At 39.0% G+C, this 16,787-nt stretch overlaps 1 protein-coding gene across 1 annotated transcript in view; it reads left to right on the forward strand.

Annotated features, from left to right (window-relative positions):
- The window catches only part of LOC310757850 (uncharacterized protein), a gene marked incomplete at its 5' end in the record, with an annotated part of 99,063 nt that overhangs the window by 21,040 nt on the left and 61,236 nt on the right, over positions 1-16,787 (forward strand). The window contains one exon of the mRNA XM_083603599.1: positions 16,178-16,222. Coding sequence (XP_083459725.1) covers positions 16,178-16,222 — 45 coding nt within the window. The remainder of the gene's footprint in view (positions 1-16,177; positions 16,223-16,787) is intronic.

A 16,787-nucleotide genomic window follows, 5' to 3' on the forward strand; every position in this document is an offset into this window, starting at 1 on the left:
CCTGCCTACTTATTTCAGATGTTTGTCTTCATTTGGTTTGCATCCCAGTTGATTTAATAATTTTTTAGCATTCAATTTTGTGGAGGCAGCTTTAGTTACTCCTTCATAAGTTATTAGGATTTTGAATGGGTAACCCCATTGGAAACTTATGCCTGCTTCACAGGCTGCTGCTGTGTAATTTTAAGTTCACATCTGCGTTACAGCTTTCCTATGCAGAGATCCTGGTAGATTGTATTTTCCATTATTATTTTTCCAGTGTTCTGAACTTTTGAAATAAGTCGTGTTTAATTATGAAGGAGCTAAAACTCCCAGTTTATTTGCTTTGGTCAGAGTGCATCCTGTTGATACGGCCTTCTTGTATAATGGCATCAGGAAGTATTTCCTTTATCCAGGACGCAAAAGCTTCAGTTAGGTTGGTGTCTCCAAAGCTCTCGAGCCTCTCAAGAGCATAGATTTTGGCAGCAGTCCCAATCTTGCACATCCTTGATCTGCAATCTGATGCCAGATTGAGCTTTATAACAGTTAGTTTTATGAGCAGTGGTTTGCATTTCTATATACCAGATTCAAGGCACACACAAAAAAGTATTGGGAAGAAGTTCCTACAAAATAAATCATTTCTGTAGACCTTAGCCTTGTGCTAAGTTAAGATATAAGAGATTATAGAAAAGCAAGGGCACTAGAATTTTCTTCACATCTAGAGATGGATGCGCATGGCTGAGTATTTGAATGTTTTGACATCTAACCTCAACTGCATTAAAATGTCAAAATTGCTTTCTTTTTCATATGTTAAAACTATTTAAAATCGCATTGTTTTGCTGCTTCTGAATTTTAAATTGTGGTTGTGAACACATTGCAGGCAGATATTTCAGAAGTCGCAAGTACTGTATTAGCAGCTTTGACTTGCTGTGTCAGTTCTCTCCTAAGGATGTGTATGTGGTGTAGTGATTAAAGAGTTGGAATAGGACCTGGGAGACCAGGGTTCAAATCCCCACTCAGCCACAAAGCTCTCTGTGTGATGTTGGATCAGGGTGATGTTGCACCTAGGCGTAACAGAGCCTTATTAACTGTATTTCAATCTGCCGCAGTTGGGGCAGTTTTTGTTTTTTAAAAAAAGAATGAACCATAGTAAATAACAACTGTCCAGTACTCAGTTTTGCAGTGCTAGGAGTCTGAATGCTTTGAAATATTGGGCAATCACCCAAGCATTATTAATGTGCATCCTTGATTCATCCTCAGTGGGCTTGTGCACGAGCAGCACTTGATGGATTGCACCTATAATATACTGAACTCATGGAATAGTTGTATGGAACTGTTAAAATGGAAATGATATTTAACCAACTTGGTGAGGGTAAAAGAAGGAAGACAGCAATTCGATACGTCTGTCAGCTCTTAGTCTCTTTTTATTAGAAACTGAGAAAATATAGTATTTGACACTAATTAATTTATGTTTATATTTGTGAGACTTATATACTTGTAAATTGTTGATAAAAAATTTTGCTAGAAAAATGAAATAAATTATAATAGAAATATTAACTATGGAAAATATGTGCCAGATGAAGGAATAATTTTCCAGTTTAAAAATACCTTAGAGATAAATGCAGGGATGGGAAACCTGTAGCCTTCTGGGTCTTGTTGAATTACAAACTCCCGTCATCCTTTACTTGCCCGTTGAACTTAATCGGACCTCTGTATAGACACACACAGAATTGCTCTTTTGGAGGAGACAGAAGGTTATCAAATCTGCCAGTTGCAGAGAAAGTGGATAAAAAGGAATTATTATTTAGGGTTCAAAAAGTAATTCACACAACACATAACTACTATATGGGATTCAGTTCAACAGACAAATAGAACAAGTTTTGATATTGCATACCATAGGAAAAAGTGCTTGTGTTAAACATGCATATTGTTGCCTGTACCCTAATACCCAGCAGCAAGACATTCCGGGTGCCAGCTGCCTATTTCAGTTCACACTAAAACAAAACCTAACCCTGTGGCCTATTGAGCTCCTTTCTACAATATTACTGGAAACCTTCTGATGGAGACTTAAAATGTTTTGCAATATTTGAATTTATTTACAAGTACACCTGTAGAACACAGGTGGAAACAAGCAGGATAACACTTCTACAACCAGCAGATCCACAGACTCTAATCAGATGGCCAAAAAGTGATATCTGCACTCCCAAAGGTGCCTTCCAGAGCTCAAAATGCCCCCCCACCCATCCACTCACTCTCTGTCTCATACTGCAGTTCCTTTTTGTGTCTCTGCTAAAAACCTTCCCATTGTTCACTTTACACAAAGATCTATCTTGCATCATCACTAGCTGGGAGAGGGGGAAGTATGAGTCACTTTCTCCAAAAGTATCTCACATTCCAGGGGAATCTCCATTTATTTTCTAGCCTATCTCCCCATTAAAAAATATGGCTGAAGCAATTTTGCCACAGACTACTGTTTGCCTGACCAAAGGTATGGTCAGGCCAACATCCATAACAGCATGGCAGACCTTGAAATGCTGCAGACAAGATGATAAGGTGTCAGAACACCTTTTTTTTAACAAGAAAAGGAAAGGTTTTGGAAACTTTTAGTTTAAAAAAGTCTAAAGTTGCACACTTTATTTATTTACTTGGGACATAGCATAGAATTGTAGAGTTGGAAGGGATCCTAAGGATCATCTAGACCTAACCCCTGGGTGGACTTGAACCAAGGTTAACAGCCAAACACAGCGACCCATTATGCTGCCTGAAGTGCTTTGCAGCCCACTTTTCTTTAAAAATAATTCCAGAGTGGATTCATGGTATCTTTGACATTCCTTCACATGCAGAATATTCTGGCATTAAAAAAACTGGACACACAATAAAAATGTAGAGGTCGCAGTTTGTCAGTGCAACCTGGTAGTAATAAAGCAGACTTCTATTACTAGATATGATTATGCAGCAGGATCCTGTGTTATAGCCTCCTGCCTTTCTCTTTCCTTAATAGCTCTGGACAGAAGCCTCACTATAGTAGACACAACTAAACCTTGACAAATTACTCCCTTGAACTGCCAGCTACTCTGGATTCATCTTCACAGGCTGCAAGTGCACAGAGATTACTGAGCTGCTGCAGTACAAAAATGTGTTCCATTGGCCTTTTAGTGATCTAATTTAATCTGTCTGAAGCTTCAATAGAAATGAGGATAATCTTTGCAAATAGCCCAGAGACCCCAGAATACCCTACAGTGTTTGAAAACAAACCGTCTGTCATCTTCCCCTTGAAACTATAACTTCAGTGTTCCAGATTAGCACTCCTTTTAAAGCCTCACATGGCAATACTCTTTTTGCAGCACAGGTTTATTTCAGTTGCTGACACCTTGTAAAAATGACTAAATGCACAGCAGAAGGACAATGTTTCATTCTGTTTCCACTTCCCTGTGAAAGCCAGAGGAATATTTTCTATCCCTTCTGTACGCTGTCCCTATATACCATAGAGATGTCATGCAGTCCACTCAAGGGCTTCTCAAATTGCATGTTCCTGTGTCAGAACAATGCTTGGTTTAGGTTCAAAAGCAGAAGCAGGAGGATTATTTCCTCCTCATAGCTGATAAAGCAGGGACAGAATATTTCAGTTGCTGCTAGAGTCTGGAATAGTGCAATCAGTTACTAGTCACAGCAAATTAAATCCAATATTTATTTATTTATACCTGAGTAATTTATTAGTTGCTGTTCAGTAGGGTTCTCAAAGCAGCATATAAAATGAAATAATAAGACAATTAAATAGAACACAATAAAATCGAAGTAACAAGCAGAATAAAATGCATGCATAAAACAACAAATAGATTAAAAATAACAACTAAAAGGCTGGGCAAATAAATAGGTTTTCAAGAAAATGGAAAGAAAAATAGTACCAGACAAGCACCCTGGGAAGTGAATTCCAGAGCTCACAACTGTGAAGACTTGTCTTCGGCCACTATCTACCTTACTTCAGAAAGCTGAAGGATCAGAGCAGGGCTGCAAAAACTTATGCCAATATCTGAGCAGTTTCAGTGTGGGGAAAGGTGGCTCTTCAGATTCACTGGTCCCAAGCTATTTAGGGTTTTATAAACCATTTCTGCATTTTGAATTGTGCTTAGGAATGGACCAGAAGCCAGTGTAGCAATGTATTCTCCATAGATTATTTACCTTTTAATTAGTGTACTGCTATATTTTGCAATATTCTGCATTTCTGAACAGTCCTCTAGAAGAATCAAATGTGCTGCCCTTCAGATCTCCAGAGATAGATACCTGTACCCACAGAGAGGGCTTCAGGGTCTCAAAACTCTCTCATCTCTGTGTCAAACTCCCAATTTTTTTTTCTCTCTGCTAAAAAATTAAAAATAAATCCAGAACAGGTTGGTCACCACCACCCCTGGTCCAGACAAACCACCAGCCTACAGCGCCTCCATCTTATCTGGACTAAGCTTCTATTTGCTGGCTGCTATCCAGTCCATTACTGATTGCAGACAATGATTCAGCACCTCCACAGATTCACCTCAATTTAATGAAAAAGAGAAACGAAGCTGTGCAATGACACCTCACTCCAGTTGACATAATTCATTGAATTCATGTAGATGTTAAATGGCAAGGGGCACAAAATAGTCATGGCAGAAAGTTAAAGCATAATTGCTATGAAGCAGAGTAATAGTCCTACAGCACCACTCTCTGAAACAGATATCTAGGTAGGACAGCTCCAGATAGTCCAGAAGGATACCATGTTCGATAGTATCAAAGACCACTGAAAGAGTTAGGTGACTCAACAGCATTGCATTCCTTCAGCATAGATCAGCTGTTTCCATGCCAAGCCCCAGTCTGAAAGTGGATAGAAGTAGATGTCAGAGTAAACCAGTGTCATCCAAGGGGCTCTGAAGTTGTCCAGCCATGACCTTGCCCCCAAAGTGCATCTGGATGACTGGTAAGTAAGTTGCAAATCCAGAGTGTTCAATGTGGATTTCTTCAGAGTGGCTTGACAACTACCAATCTAAGTTGAGTCAGGATCACTACTACCCCATGTCACTTACACTTTGGAACTCCCTGCCTATTGATATCAAGCAGGTGCCTTCACTTTACTATTTTCGGCACCTGCTAAAAGCATTCTAGTTTGGAAAAGCCTATGCAGATGTTTAGATAGGTGAGGCAATTTTAATCTGTTTTAGTATTTTAGCTTTTGTATATTTTAAAATCTTGTAATTTTTTAAAATTGATTTTATTGTTTTATCTTTTGTAAACGCTTTTATATATTTTTTACAATCAAGCAGTGTATAAATTTTATGGAGTACATAATAAATAAATGTCAGGAGGCAACTGGTCAATTCATACAAGCCAAGACGGTCAAGGGTTGAGCATCAAAGAGGAAGGCTGTATTCCTCATACTTTATCAATGTCCACATGTTTCAATAGATGAAATTTACCTAGCAGTACTAGACCAGACAGTGCTCAGAACACATCAAGATAATCTGCAAAAGTGGTAGAGTCCATGATGCCTCAGCTACAATAAATTTTATCCTCAATGTACTTGGCAATTGACTCATAATGGGATTCTGAGGGTTATGAATATCTTCCTGACAGCTGATAGAATTCTCAATTAATGCCCCCCCCATAAAAACAACCTTTTGGATGGCACTGGGTGAGAAGGGCCATAGCTCAGTGGGACAGCATCTGTTTTGCATGCAGAAGGTTCCAAAATCAATTCCTAGCAACTCCAAGTAAGACTGGGAATTGCCCTTGTCTGAAACCCTGGTGAGCCACTTCCTTTCAGTGTAGAAAATAGCTGAGCTAGATGGAGCTATGGTCTGGCTTGATATAAGGCAGCTTCCTATGATGTGATAGTAGTAGGGTAAAGATTGCTTCATCACTACCATTTTTGTCATGGAGTAGGTCCGAAGATGAACTCATATCTTTGTCCAATTGTACTTACTTCAAGTTTTCCTCCTCTTACCAGTTTCCCAAGTTTCATTGCCTCATGCTCCCGAGTATACGAGGCAGCCAACTGGGTTTAGCCCAATGGGAGAATGAACTCTTAGGAGCAATAACGTTCAGCAGAAAAGCCATCTCCATATGCCACAGGGCAGCAAAGTTTTCAGCAGTAAACTTCCCAAGAGCTTTCACAAAACCTTCTTTTTTAAAACACTTAAAGAGAACCCTGATCCCTCCTTTCCTTTATGTCTGTTTTGATCTGTTGTGATCCATTCCTAATCTGCACATTTTCAACTAGTTTGCGCTCGAGTTGATATTGTCATTCTAACTATGTTGTAGGATGCCTCGACTTTTATTTTAAAATAGAAGTGTGCAATATAAGTATTTTAACAGAAGATAATTATTGGCCCTCTATCCCTGAATACAGCAGCTACAGCAAATTGAAACCTTACTGGAAAGTGCTCTGACTACTACAAAGGAGTAAAGAAAAACTCCCCCACCTCTGAATCACTATCCTTCTGCCCAACTGTAAATACTAAGTTAAGAGTGTGGCCTGCCACTTGACTTTGAGAAACCCCCATGTTTGACGTGGTGGTCATGAGGTCCCAAACCCTGATGAGGCAACCTGGCCAAGCATGTTGACGTTTCCCAGGATTACTTCAGTTTGTTTTGGAGGAAGCTAAAGAGGTATTGCACAAACGAAAACCTGCATAAAGATCGTTGGACCTTTTATGTAAGTTCATTAAGCACAGTGGGTTTTCTGGTGATCATTTATTCTCACTGGTAAATCAAATATGACAACTGAGTATGGAGAAAAAGAATACATTTAAGAAATAAATCTTGGCAAAAATTTTACCCTGTATTCATTCTCTTCCATCTGTCAAAACTGTTTTAGTGCCTTTTCTCATTTCTTTGCTTTGATGATCTCTGCAAAACCTACAGTTCCATCAAGATCTACCTTTAATTCTTCTTCATGAATGCTGTTTGCCCTGCTTCCAAGGGATCTGTGGCTGCTACATCAAAGTATTATCCAACATGCTGTATTAGCAATCACATTCAAGTGGGTGAGCTGATGAATAATATAATAATAATGCATAGTGACATCATTGCTTAATGATGGCACAGCATCTCTTTGGAAAACAGTAAAATAACCATCAAATAGGATGATAAATGGAATATGAAACAAACAAAAAATAATTATGGTTTTGGTATGGTGGCAAACCTAAAGCAAAGTGTTGGGGACAATTTCTAAGATGGGATCTGATTAAATCCATGGGCATTGAGCAAGCTCTACCCAATCTCTTTTGTATTACTAACTGAACCAAGATTTCCAGGATGCCCAAAAGAATTACGCATTTAATCCAACAGAAATACACAAAACATGCCTAAATTATAGAAATCCACTGAAGTGTCACCCTTAATTAAAGAAAGCTAATGTGAACAGAAGCATGAACCAACCTTCTGTTTTGATGAAAAAGGTAAAGGTAAAGGACCCCTGACAGTTAAGTCCAGTCGCGAGCAACTCTGGGGTTGCGGCGCTCATCTCGCTTTATTGGCCAAGGGAGCCGACGTTTGTCCGCAGACAAGTACTCCCCTTTAAATTTTGGTCTGCACTTGCTAGTTGAATGCAAGATAGAACCAACCAAAAAGGGAAGAATACTAAACAAAATATAGACCAAAACCAGCCCCAGTGATCACTATATGGAAATCCTCAATTGAAAAGTTAATCAATGTAACTTTTCCATTAGATATTGAAATTTGGTATTGATGTACATCAGAGATGGGCTTTCTTGGAAGGTTAGCACTGGGATGTTTTTGGAATCACACTGTTTATTCAAAAGTGTTTCTGTAATTATATTTGTTCCGTTACTACAGTCTGCAAACCTGAGATTTCACAGTGATTGAAATTTATCCATATTTGACCATTATGGGGATGCCATATAATAAATGCACAACTGACAGGAAGAGGGTAGGAAAGCACTTTAAAGCCCAGAACAGTGAGATCAATGTTCCTTAAGAGCAGGATTAGGTATTTAATGCAGCAGCATAAAAGGCAAAATGGCATATTACTGAATCTGATTCTGAATATTTAATGGCAATTATTTCAGCTAATTCTTTTTATAGACCTGCATCTTTTTATGGTCCTGACTAATGAATAACATTTAGTTATTACTTACATTTGTTATCACCATTTAAAAAAACCAGTTATTGAGTTTTATAAGATACCCTCAGTGTTTGTTAAAATATTTATAGTTTTGTAATTTTAAACAGATTCCCAATATAGTTATTGAAAAACTGTATCTGATGCTCATTTATGAAAAATCAGAGAAATTGTTCATTAAATTACATTAATGGAAGAAAGTTTTTTTTTAATGAACAAGAAACTAAAGCACACATACATATTAAATGACACTAGTATAATTAAGGCAATAAGTTTCTTTTTATTATAAAAGCTCATTGCAACCGTATAGAGAAAACCATAAATACATAGTGGGAGTTGGTATATACACAGGCAGTTTATCTATCACGTTTAACTTCTGTGTTCCCTGCAAATGTGTAGCAGAATTGCAGGAATGCCAGTTTACGGGGTGGGGAATGTTTAAATTGGGATGCATGCACATCTGAAAAATGAAGAAGCCAGAAAGGAAGCAAACAAATCTCAGATTGAATGTTGTTGTTGTTGTTGTTGTTCATTGCACTTCTATACCGCATTATATTTTTAAGAAAAATTGTTTGGCACATGTTTAGATGGGTGCAAGCCTCAGTTGGTGGAATAGAATTTAATTAGGTCTCAGCTGTTGCAACTTAATCCTAAAAATGTAAGCTTGCTTTAAATTCTATTTCAAAGTGATGGAGTTGAGCCCTCCTCTTTGTGCTCAATTCCCTCCATGCTTAAACCCTACCCTGCTGAACTGCACCCTTAGATTGCTTATAAAGTTGATAAACATCAGCACCAAGCTGCTGGGTTTTACTGATTCTTCGATGGGGGGCTGAAACACTTATTACGGAAAACATGCATTGTTTAATGTCTCACTGTGACAACTTTTTATTGTTACAGTTTATAATTTGAGAATGCAATTAGCAAGTGATAAACTGTCACTTTTACACTATGATCATAACTATTTAGGCTGGTGTACCTCCTTGTCACATCATCACAACGTTTGCTATGCTAACATAGAGCAATGACAGGTGGCACTGCACTCAAGGGCCACTTTATCCTCTTTGTTTATTTGCTGGCATAACAAGTATTAATACTACACTGCTAGTCTCTCCCCCCAACCCCCCCCCCACATACAGTACTAGATATAGCAACATTTTCCATAAAGAAAACAGACACATAGAACTCATTCTGCTTCACATGGGTCTCCTTATCCCAATGACTCAACTGTCTCCATAGCTCGTTTACTTACTCTGTTGCATTTAAATAATGGTTTTATTGTTTGTCTTAATGTTTTAAGCAACATGCTCCTCATTTTTGCATCCCTAATTGTTCTCTTGTATTTTTCTTGTGTGTTCACTTTTGTTCTCATATGAGCAAGAGTTCTACTTTCTGAAGGAATCCTACTTCCCTCTGACAGTTTCCTTGATTCTTCTAATTATCCATGTTCAAATCCTCTTGGACAAGATGGCACATTTCCTATTCAGTATACATTCTAGCTGAATTTTCATTACTGTGGCTTTGAATAACTCCCAAATGTTCAACAGAAATGTGACGCTCTTAATTTTTCCTTTCCTTTTTACCACTTATTATGTAGAACATGGGTAGGCAAACTACAGCCTGCGGGCCAGATCTGGGCTCATCGCCTTCTAAATCCGGCCCGTGGGCGGTCTGGGAATCAACATGTTTTTACATGAGTAGAATGTGCCCTTTTATTTAAAATGCATCTCTGGGTTATTTGTGGGGCCTGCCTGGTGTTTTTACATGAGTAGAATATGTGCTTTTATTTAAAATGCATCTCTGGCTTATTTGTGGGGCATAGGAATTCATTCATATATTTTTTTCCCAAAATATAGTCCGGCCCACCACATGGTCTGAGGGACAGTGGACCCAGCCTCCTGCTGAAAAGTTTGCTGACCCCTGGTGTAGAAGATGTGGTGTAACAAAATGACCACTAGAGTATTTGCATATACATATGGTAGTACCATTCACATGTGCAACAGCATAAGGAAAGATGGAAAGTCTAGACTCAACACATTATGCGGCAGGTCCCTGGCATAGTGGGTGGGAGCAGACTGGCTGCCTCATTTGTCACTGCTGCACAGCATCCCATGAGCACATCATTGGGCTTGGTTGGCTCTCTGGGGGATACACGTGCAGCACAGACAAGACGGTAAACTCGCTCCTGTGGTCCACACCCGGGTTATACATTCAAGCCAGGTCCATGGCTTTGACATTCAATTTATAAAAGCCATTAAGTATTGGAAATGGGTAGAGGAATTAAACAGCCTATGGGGAGTGTCCTGGCTCACTGTGCCTCTCTCATTTTATTATGACATTTACATCCCACCTTTCCTCCAAGGAGCTGAAGTTCTCTTCTCTCCATTTTATCCTCACAACAACTCTGTGAATTAGGTCAGCTAAGAGACTGTGACTGATCCCAGTGAACTTGATGCCTAAATGGGGAAAACGTAGTCTAATGCACTATACTGGTTCTCTTTCAGATCTTCATTTGGACCTGCTGCCATTTAGAATAATTAGTGCAGCTGAGTCAGCCCTTAAGAAGCCCACTGCCATGCTAAGGAATTTTTGGGAGAGTAGGAGTCAGGCCTCATATATTCTCCAAGATGTGCCCCCCATCTAATTGGCAGCGAAAAGTCCAAGCTGTGTGTGTACTTCAGCTCACACTGAGATTGGGCTAGCCAACAAGATTGGACATGTAGCATATGAGCAAGGTTCTTTTTTGTTTTGTTTTGCCAAAAGATTTTCTTGTAAAATGCAGGTGTTTGTAATAAAACAAAGAGAGATAGGAAAATTAATTTAAAATGTGCATTTCTTCTTTTTTTTCAGTTCACCCCTCTATGGATATGTCTTTTGAGTTTGTTTTTCCTTTACATAACTATTCCAAAAGGCTGGTTAAAGGACCGTGAATCTTTCATTCCCCTTTTGGCTGCTGCTACTACACCTTTATCCTGTTGGTTTTCTAGATTCACAATGCAGCTTCATTTTTCAGAGGAATCTTAAACCCTTTTATCTCTGCTGGATAAGAGCTAATGATACCTAACTATTTTGGTTTCAACAGTGACTTAAACAGATTCAGATTATATTTGTACCTCTGCTTTTACTTTGATTAGGATTTTCCTAAAGAATGAAAACCATTCAGAGAAAAGAGGGAGATATTTAAGTCAATATATACGATGGGAACTATCATTTTTATTTGATCAATTTCTGTAGATAAGAGTTAAGAAGATTTTACACCTCAAATGTCTTTAAGGAAAATGAGAAACTAAAATAGTTCCTCATTTCACATATAGAGCAAGACTGGTTAACTGTGCTTGTTATACAATATTTATAACCTGTCCTTGCCCTGAAGAGGTCATAAAATTCTTAATATGATTTCCAGGTGGTCTCCCACCTCTCTCTTACTGCTTCTGGCTACTTAGGCATTGCAAATACCATCAGTATGCTGGGTATTTATTTAAAGGCATTTGTATATCACCCTATAACCAAGGTCTCATGGTTTTCTTAAAACAATATAAATGGCATCAGCTAAATTGTATCCTAAGGGACAGTCATTGACATTGCACACTTATTTCAGGTTAATTAACCTAGAATATTCACACAAGTCTTTTCCTCTCTCACACTAACTTAAATTTATCTCACTATTCCACAAACAAATATGCACTTAAAATGAGAAACATCTATCCTTCTGTCATACTGGTTATGCAGTATTAAGTATTTTAACTCCAGCAGAGTTATACATTTTAGTCCCAAGTAAGTATTTTCAAGAATCTGACAGATGAAATAGTCATATTGCCAGACTCACTTGCTAGTGAGTGATTATTCTCATCAACAATGATTCCTGCTTGCGGTTTAATTCACAGTACTTTAGATATTGTTATGAGGGTCATTATATGGCAGTTATAGAATACTAATCTATCTTTCAATATTCTTTCCCAGCATTTGTATACTTAGGGGGCTGTTCTGAATGTGCTATATGGTTTTACCACTGATAGCCCTATTAATATGAGAAAACATGGTTAATAGACAAAAGCTACCAATCTGCATTTCACTATTTCCCAAGAGAACACAGACCTAAGAAGTACTTAATAGCATCATTAATGCTGCAGTGCTATGCACACTTACCTGGAAGTAAGTCCTGTTGAACTTGCTGAAATTTACTTCCAGTTAGACAGGTTTGCGCTGCACCTCTTTGGGCACATCCAGACAGCACTTAAGGAATACATCCCCCTGGACTTATTTCCTGACAACCCGTATAAGGCAAGCAAATGCACATGATTTGGTAGTGAACACAAACTGGATAGATTAGCAATAGGGAAAGGAAGAGAGAGGACATAAAGCCTGATTCTGTGCATCTCAGGCATTTAACACCCACCCACTCCAAGAATCCTGGAAACTAATTTACCCCTTGCAGTGCTACAATCTCCAATCCAGCAAACTTAACAAACTACAGTTCCCAGGATTTTTTGGGAGAGGGAGCATAGGCATGCAATTGGGGCATGGCAGGTGTGCCCAGGCACAGCTTAGGGTTTTGTTGTTGTTTGTTGTTGAAAAACAGGGATCATAGAGAGAAGGTGAGAGTGTGGAGTAGCAACCTGGTTCCTTCAGCTGTCACAACATGTGGAGAAGTGGTGGTGGGGGAGAGGCAAAGGTGGAAAGGAGGAGGATGGAAGCAGACAGAGAGAGGTGCAGGCTGGAATGGATTTGCTCTGCAGCCTCTGCCTGTGTCTGTCTCTGGAAGCGATGTTTGCGTGATGGAGTCCCATGGAGGCAGTAAGGGTTCCCTGGGACATTCCCTGGGAAGAGGGATTGAGTGTTAAGCCACTCTGAGATTTTTATTTCCGTGAAGGGAATAAGGGTCTCCCAACAACTATCTGTACCCTTAACAAAATACAGTTCATAGGATTTCCAGTTTTGTGACTTTCTTCAAAGAAAGGCTGGAGGTTGGTACGCCGAGGGAGCAGCAAGTCAAAAGTACTAGGTTTGAGCAATGGAGGCAATGCTAGGTTTAGGGACCTTATCCTGACAAGGGGATTCTGCCAGTTTGAGGTTTCCTCTTCTTTTCAAAAATATAAGCTTTAAACATGTTTAACGTACTTGGTAAATTGATTTATGCCTATAATGCATTTAATACAATTAGGCTAGAAAATTACATTTAGAAAAGAGAACATTAGAGTTATACATTACAAAAATGAAGACACAGCAAACACAATTAAAACCTCTTTAAAACATTACTCATCATTCTACAAAAAGCCTTAAAACAAACATGGAAGGCATTTGTGGCTTCTGCTGGTAGCTCTGGTAGCATGGTGACCTGGCGGTTCTACAGGGGCCAAGAAACTGCTTGGTGGAACTCAATTTGATTTACTGGTTTGAATTAAACAATTAATTTACTGGTTGTAGGCTTGTACTTCAGCAACAAAGAAAGATGAAGGGGGAGAGATCCTAAGAAAGATTATATGGATGATATTTTATCATTATTAATGAGAATGGGAGATGGTGGAAGAAGAGTGGGAAGCAAAAGAGGAAGCAGTGTTTTATTTCAAAGTCTGAAGATCAGATATATTTGATTTCAGTTCTAATCCGTGGCTCTCACATCAGTTTTTCTGCTGAGGCAAACACTTTGATTTCCTCTTACGTGTTATTTTCTATGGGCCTGTTAAACACTGAGCTTTTGTGAAGAACTTTGGAAGGAAGATGTTTTTCTAAAGTGCTCTATCAATATAAATGGGAGAATAATGCTCTACCTTCGCGGTCAGAGGCAGCAATGCTTCTGAATACCAGTTGCTCAAAACTACTGGAGGAGAGTGTGATCTTGTACTCAGATCCTGCTTGCAGATTTCCCACAGGCATATATGGTTGGCCACTTTAAGAACAGGATGCTGGTTGAATGAGCCTGCTGGATCAGGCCAATGACCCATCTTAAATTCTCACGTACTTAAGAAAAGGAAAAGACTTAGTAACTGAACAGATTTGTGAGTTATGAAGCAATAAGAATAATAAACTGCCAGGGAGTTGTAATCCACATCTGAAGGGCACCATGTTGGCAACCCCTGCTCTAGTTGTTGGTGCAGCTATCACCAGAAGTGTGATTGATGCAGCATGGGCTCTAACTTTGCTGAGATGAGTTCACATAGTATTGATTTGTCTTATACAAAATCCTTCCACAGTTTTTAGTGGGTACAGTATACTTGCTGAACAAATTCCAGAATTTGATTAAGCCCTCTAAAAGCTCAATAAATAGTTCTGTTTAAAAAGTATTTTAAAAATTGCAGTCTTATGTTGTCTCAGGAAACAGTGAAAGACTGTGCCTTGTGGGTGGTGGGGAGTCAAAGTGTTGGAGAGCGCTTGCTGTGGCTGTAGAGACTGACATGGGAGAGACATGTTTTGTTGCAGCAGGGGCAGGTGAAGGGGTCCAGTGTGCTGATGCAGGTGTACCATGACATTTCTTCATTCTGTGCTCCTCCCAGAAGTCATTCCTCCTATGGTTACTGCTGTGGATACATGACCTGACTGATTGTCTCCAAGCACTGCAGTCGTCTGCAAGGGATTCCCACACAGCGGGGTTAATGTTACCAGCCCTCATGTCATGTTTGCAGACGTCTTTGTAACATAGAGTTGGTCTACCAGCAGGCCTGGTGTCTGAAGTCAGCTGCCGGTGGAGCACATCCTTGAGATTCTGCCATTTCCATTCTGTGGTCATGACCAGGCTGGTGTAGACATCACTGAGGGAGGACTGCAAACATGCTGGGGCTGTGGGCATGGAAGAGCACATCTTTGTTTGAGACTCTGTCCTGCCATGTGATGCCCAAAATCTTCCTGATGCAGCACCTGTGGAAGGTGTTGAGACATCACCCCTGGCAGGTGTAAGTTGCCCACAACTCACTTCCATACAAGCCTGGTGGACCTTCATCTTGGTATTCATCAAAAGTATTTTTAAAATTGCACTTCAGTATCCTAGAATTTCATTGATGTTACTACCAAACAAATTTTTATGTATAAAGATAGTGGCTTTGTTTCAGAGAAAAGAAAAGCAAGTATCAGTGTTTAGAATGTATCTAAACACTGTATCTAAAACACTATAGTATCAGTGTTTATAAACCCTCAAGGGGGTTTATAATCATTATCTATAAACCATTAATTTTGGTTGAAAGCTCTCTGGATATGGTTGATGCTCAATAGGGCAGAACTGTACTATTTCTAATGAAGCACTTACAAACAAGTTTCAAGACACAGGAGGGAAAAGTTATTAGGTGTACATGAGCAAAACAGCACTTCCTTTCTTGAGTGAATTCATATTGAAGATTAATTATTGTGATTGTTTCAGAGATCCATGTTAACACACACGTAATGGTTTTTGACTACTTCAAATCTTTTGCATCATTAACTAAACATACCATTAGCAGAGGATTTACAGCTTGCCTTACAGAAAAAAGGAGTGTCAGCTTATTCATAAAAATTTATTGTGTGTTTTATTAGTATCACCTCTAAAAACAAATCTGTAACAAGTGCCTGACTTTAGTAACCTGAGAGGCTGCAGAGCCACTACATACTGTGAGCAGTTTGTTTCTGAACTGACCCAACTGTGATAAATGCTAACTTGACAGTAATTGGTGTTCTTTCCCCTTGTGCAATTGGATTGCAGTGTTGATACCAGAACAGATTCTTAAGTATGTTTATGCTGGATACTGACTTCATGTGCTTTTTAGGACCATGGTTCACAAAGAAACATTTAATCTTACTTTCATATCAACCTCAGAAGCAATGCTTTTCAAAGAAGTAAATTCATATTTTCAGGTTCAAATCATCTTGTGTCGATAATGGATGACATGGAACTTCTGTGCCCCCGGTTTAGATATAAACATTAGGGATTTGAGACACCTATCTCAAAATGGGAGGCAAATCTTCTAACCTTGCATTTCCTTTTCATATTTGAATTAAAATAGTAGCACTTTGAAAGTAAATTCTGCACACCTGCCTATTTGTGCCACCCTTCTGCCCCTGCACCCCAAAATAAGCTGCACTATTTCAGTTCCCTAAACCATTCCCCCTCTCTTTCCCTTGTTTCTGTAGGGGCACAGGAGCAACAGAGTTGGTGTTGGAAGATTCTAGTTACAGGTAGGTCTGCTGTAATCAAAACAAAATAAAAAAATTCCTTCCAGTAGCACCTTAGAGACCAACTAAGTTTGTTATTGGTATGAGTTTTCATGTGCATGCACACTTCGTCAGATTGTATCTGAAGAAGTGTGCATGCACACGAAAGCTCATTCCAGTAACAAACTTAGTTGGTCTCTAAGGTGCTACTGGAAGGATTTTTTTTATTTTGTTTCTGTGTTGGAAGAGGGAGGAAGGGGTTTTTATCCCCTCCTACAACTCTTTCCCCCTACAATCCATCATCCTAAGTGAAAGAACATGCTAAAAATGTGTTTCAAATATGTGAAATTTTTCAGATTCATTTTTAGCACATCAGGGTCTCGCTCTCTCTGTGTGTATAAATATACAAAGAGACTGAAAGAGAGAGAGAGAACAGGTGGGCACTGACCATAGTATATTCTTCAGATCTATATCTGCCTGTTCAAGAAGCAGTCCAATCTGTTCTGAGTTGCTCTGTCTGATTCAACTAGTCTTATGGTTCTGAGGCACCTTTGTTAAAAACAAAGCTCTGTTTCATATCGTTCACTAT

Source organism: Podarcis filfolensis (assembly GCF_964270895.1).
Source record: "Podarcis filfolensis genome assembly, chromosome: 2".
In the NCBI taxonomy this organism is placed as follows: Eukaryota; Metazoa; Chordata; class Lepidosauria; order Squamata; family Lacertidae; genus Podarcis; species Podarcis filfolensis.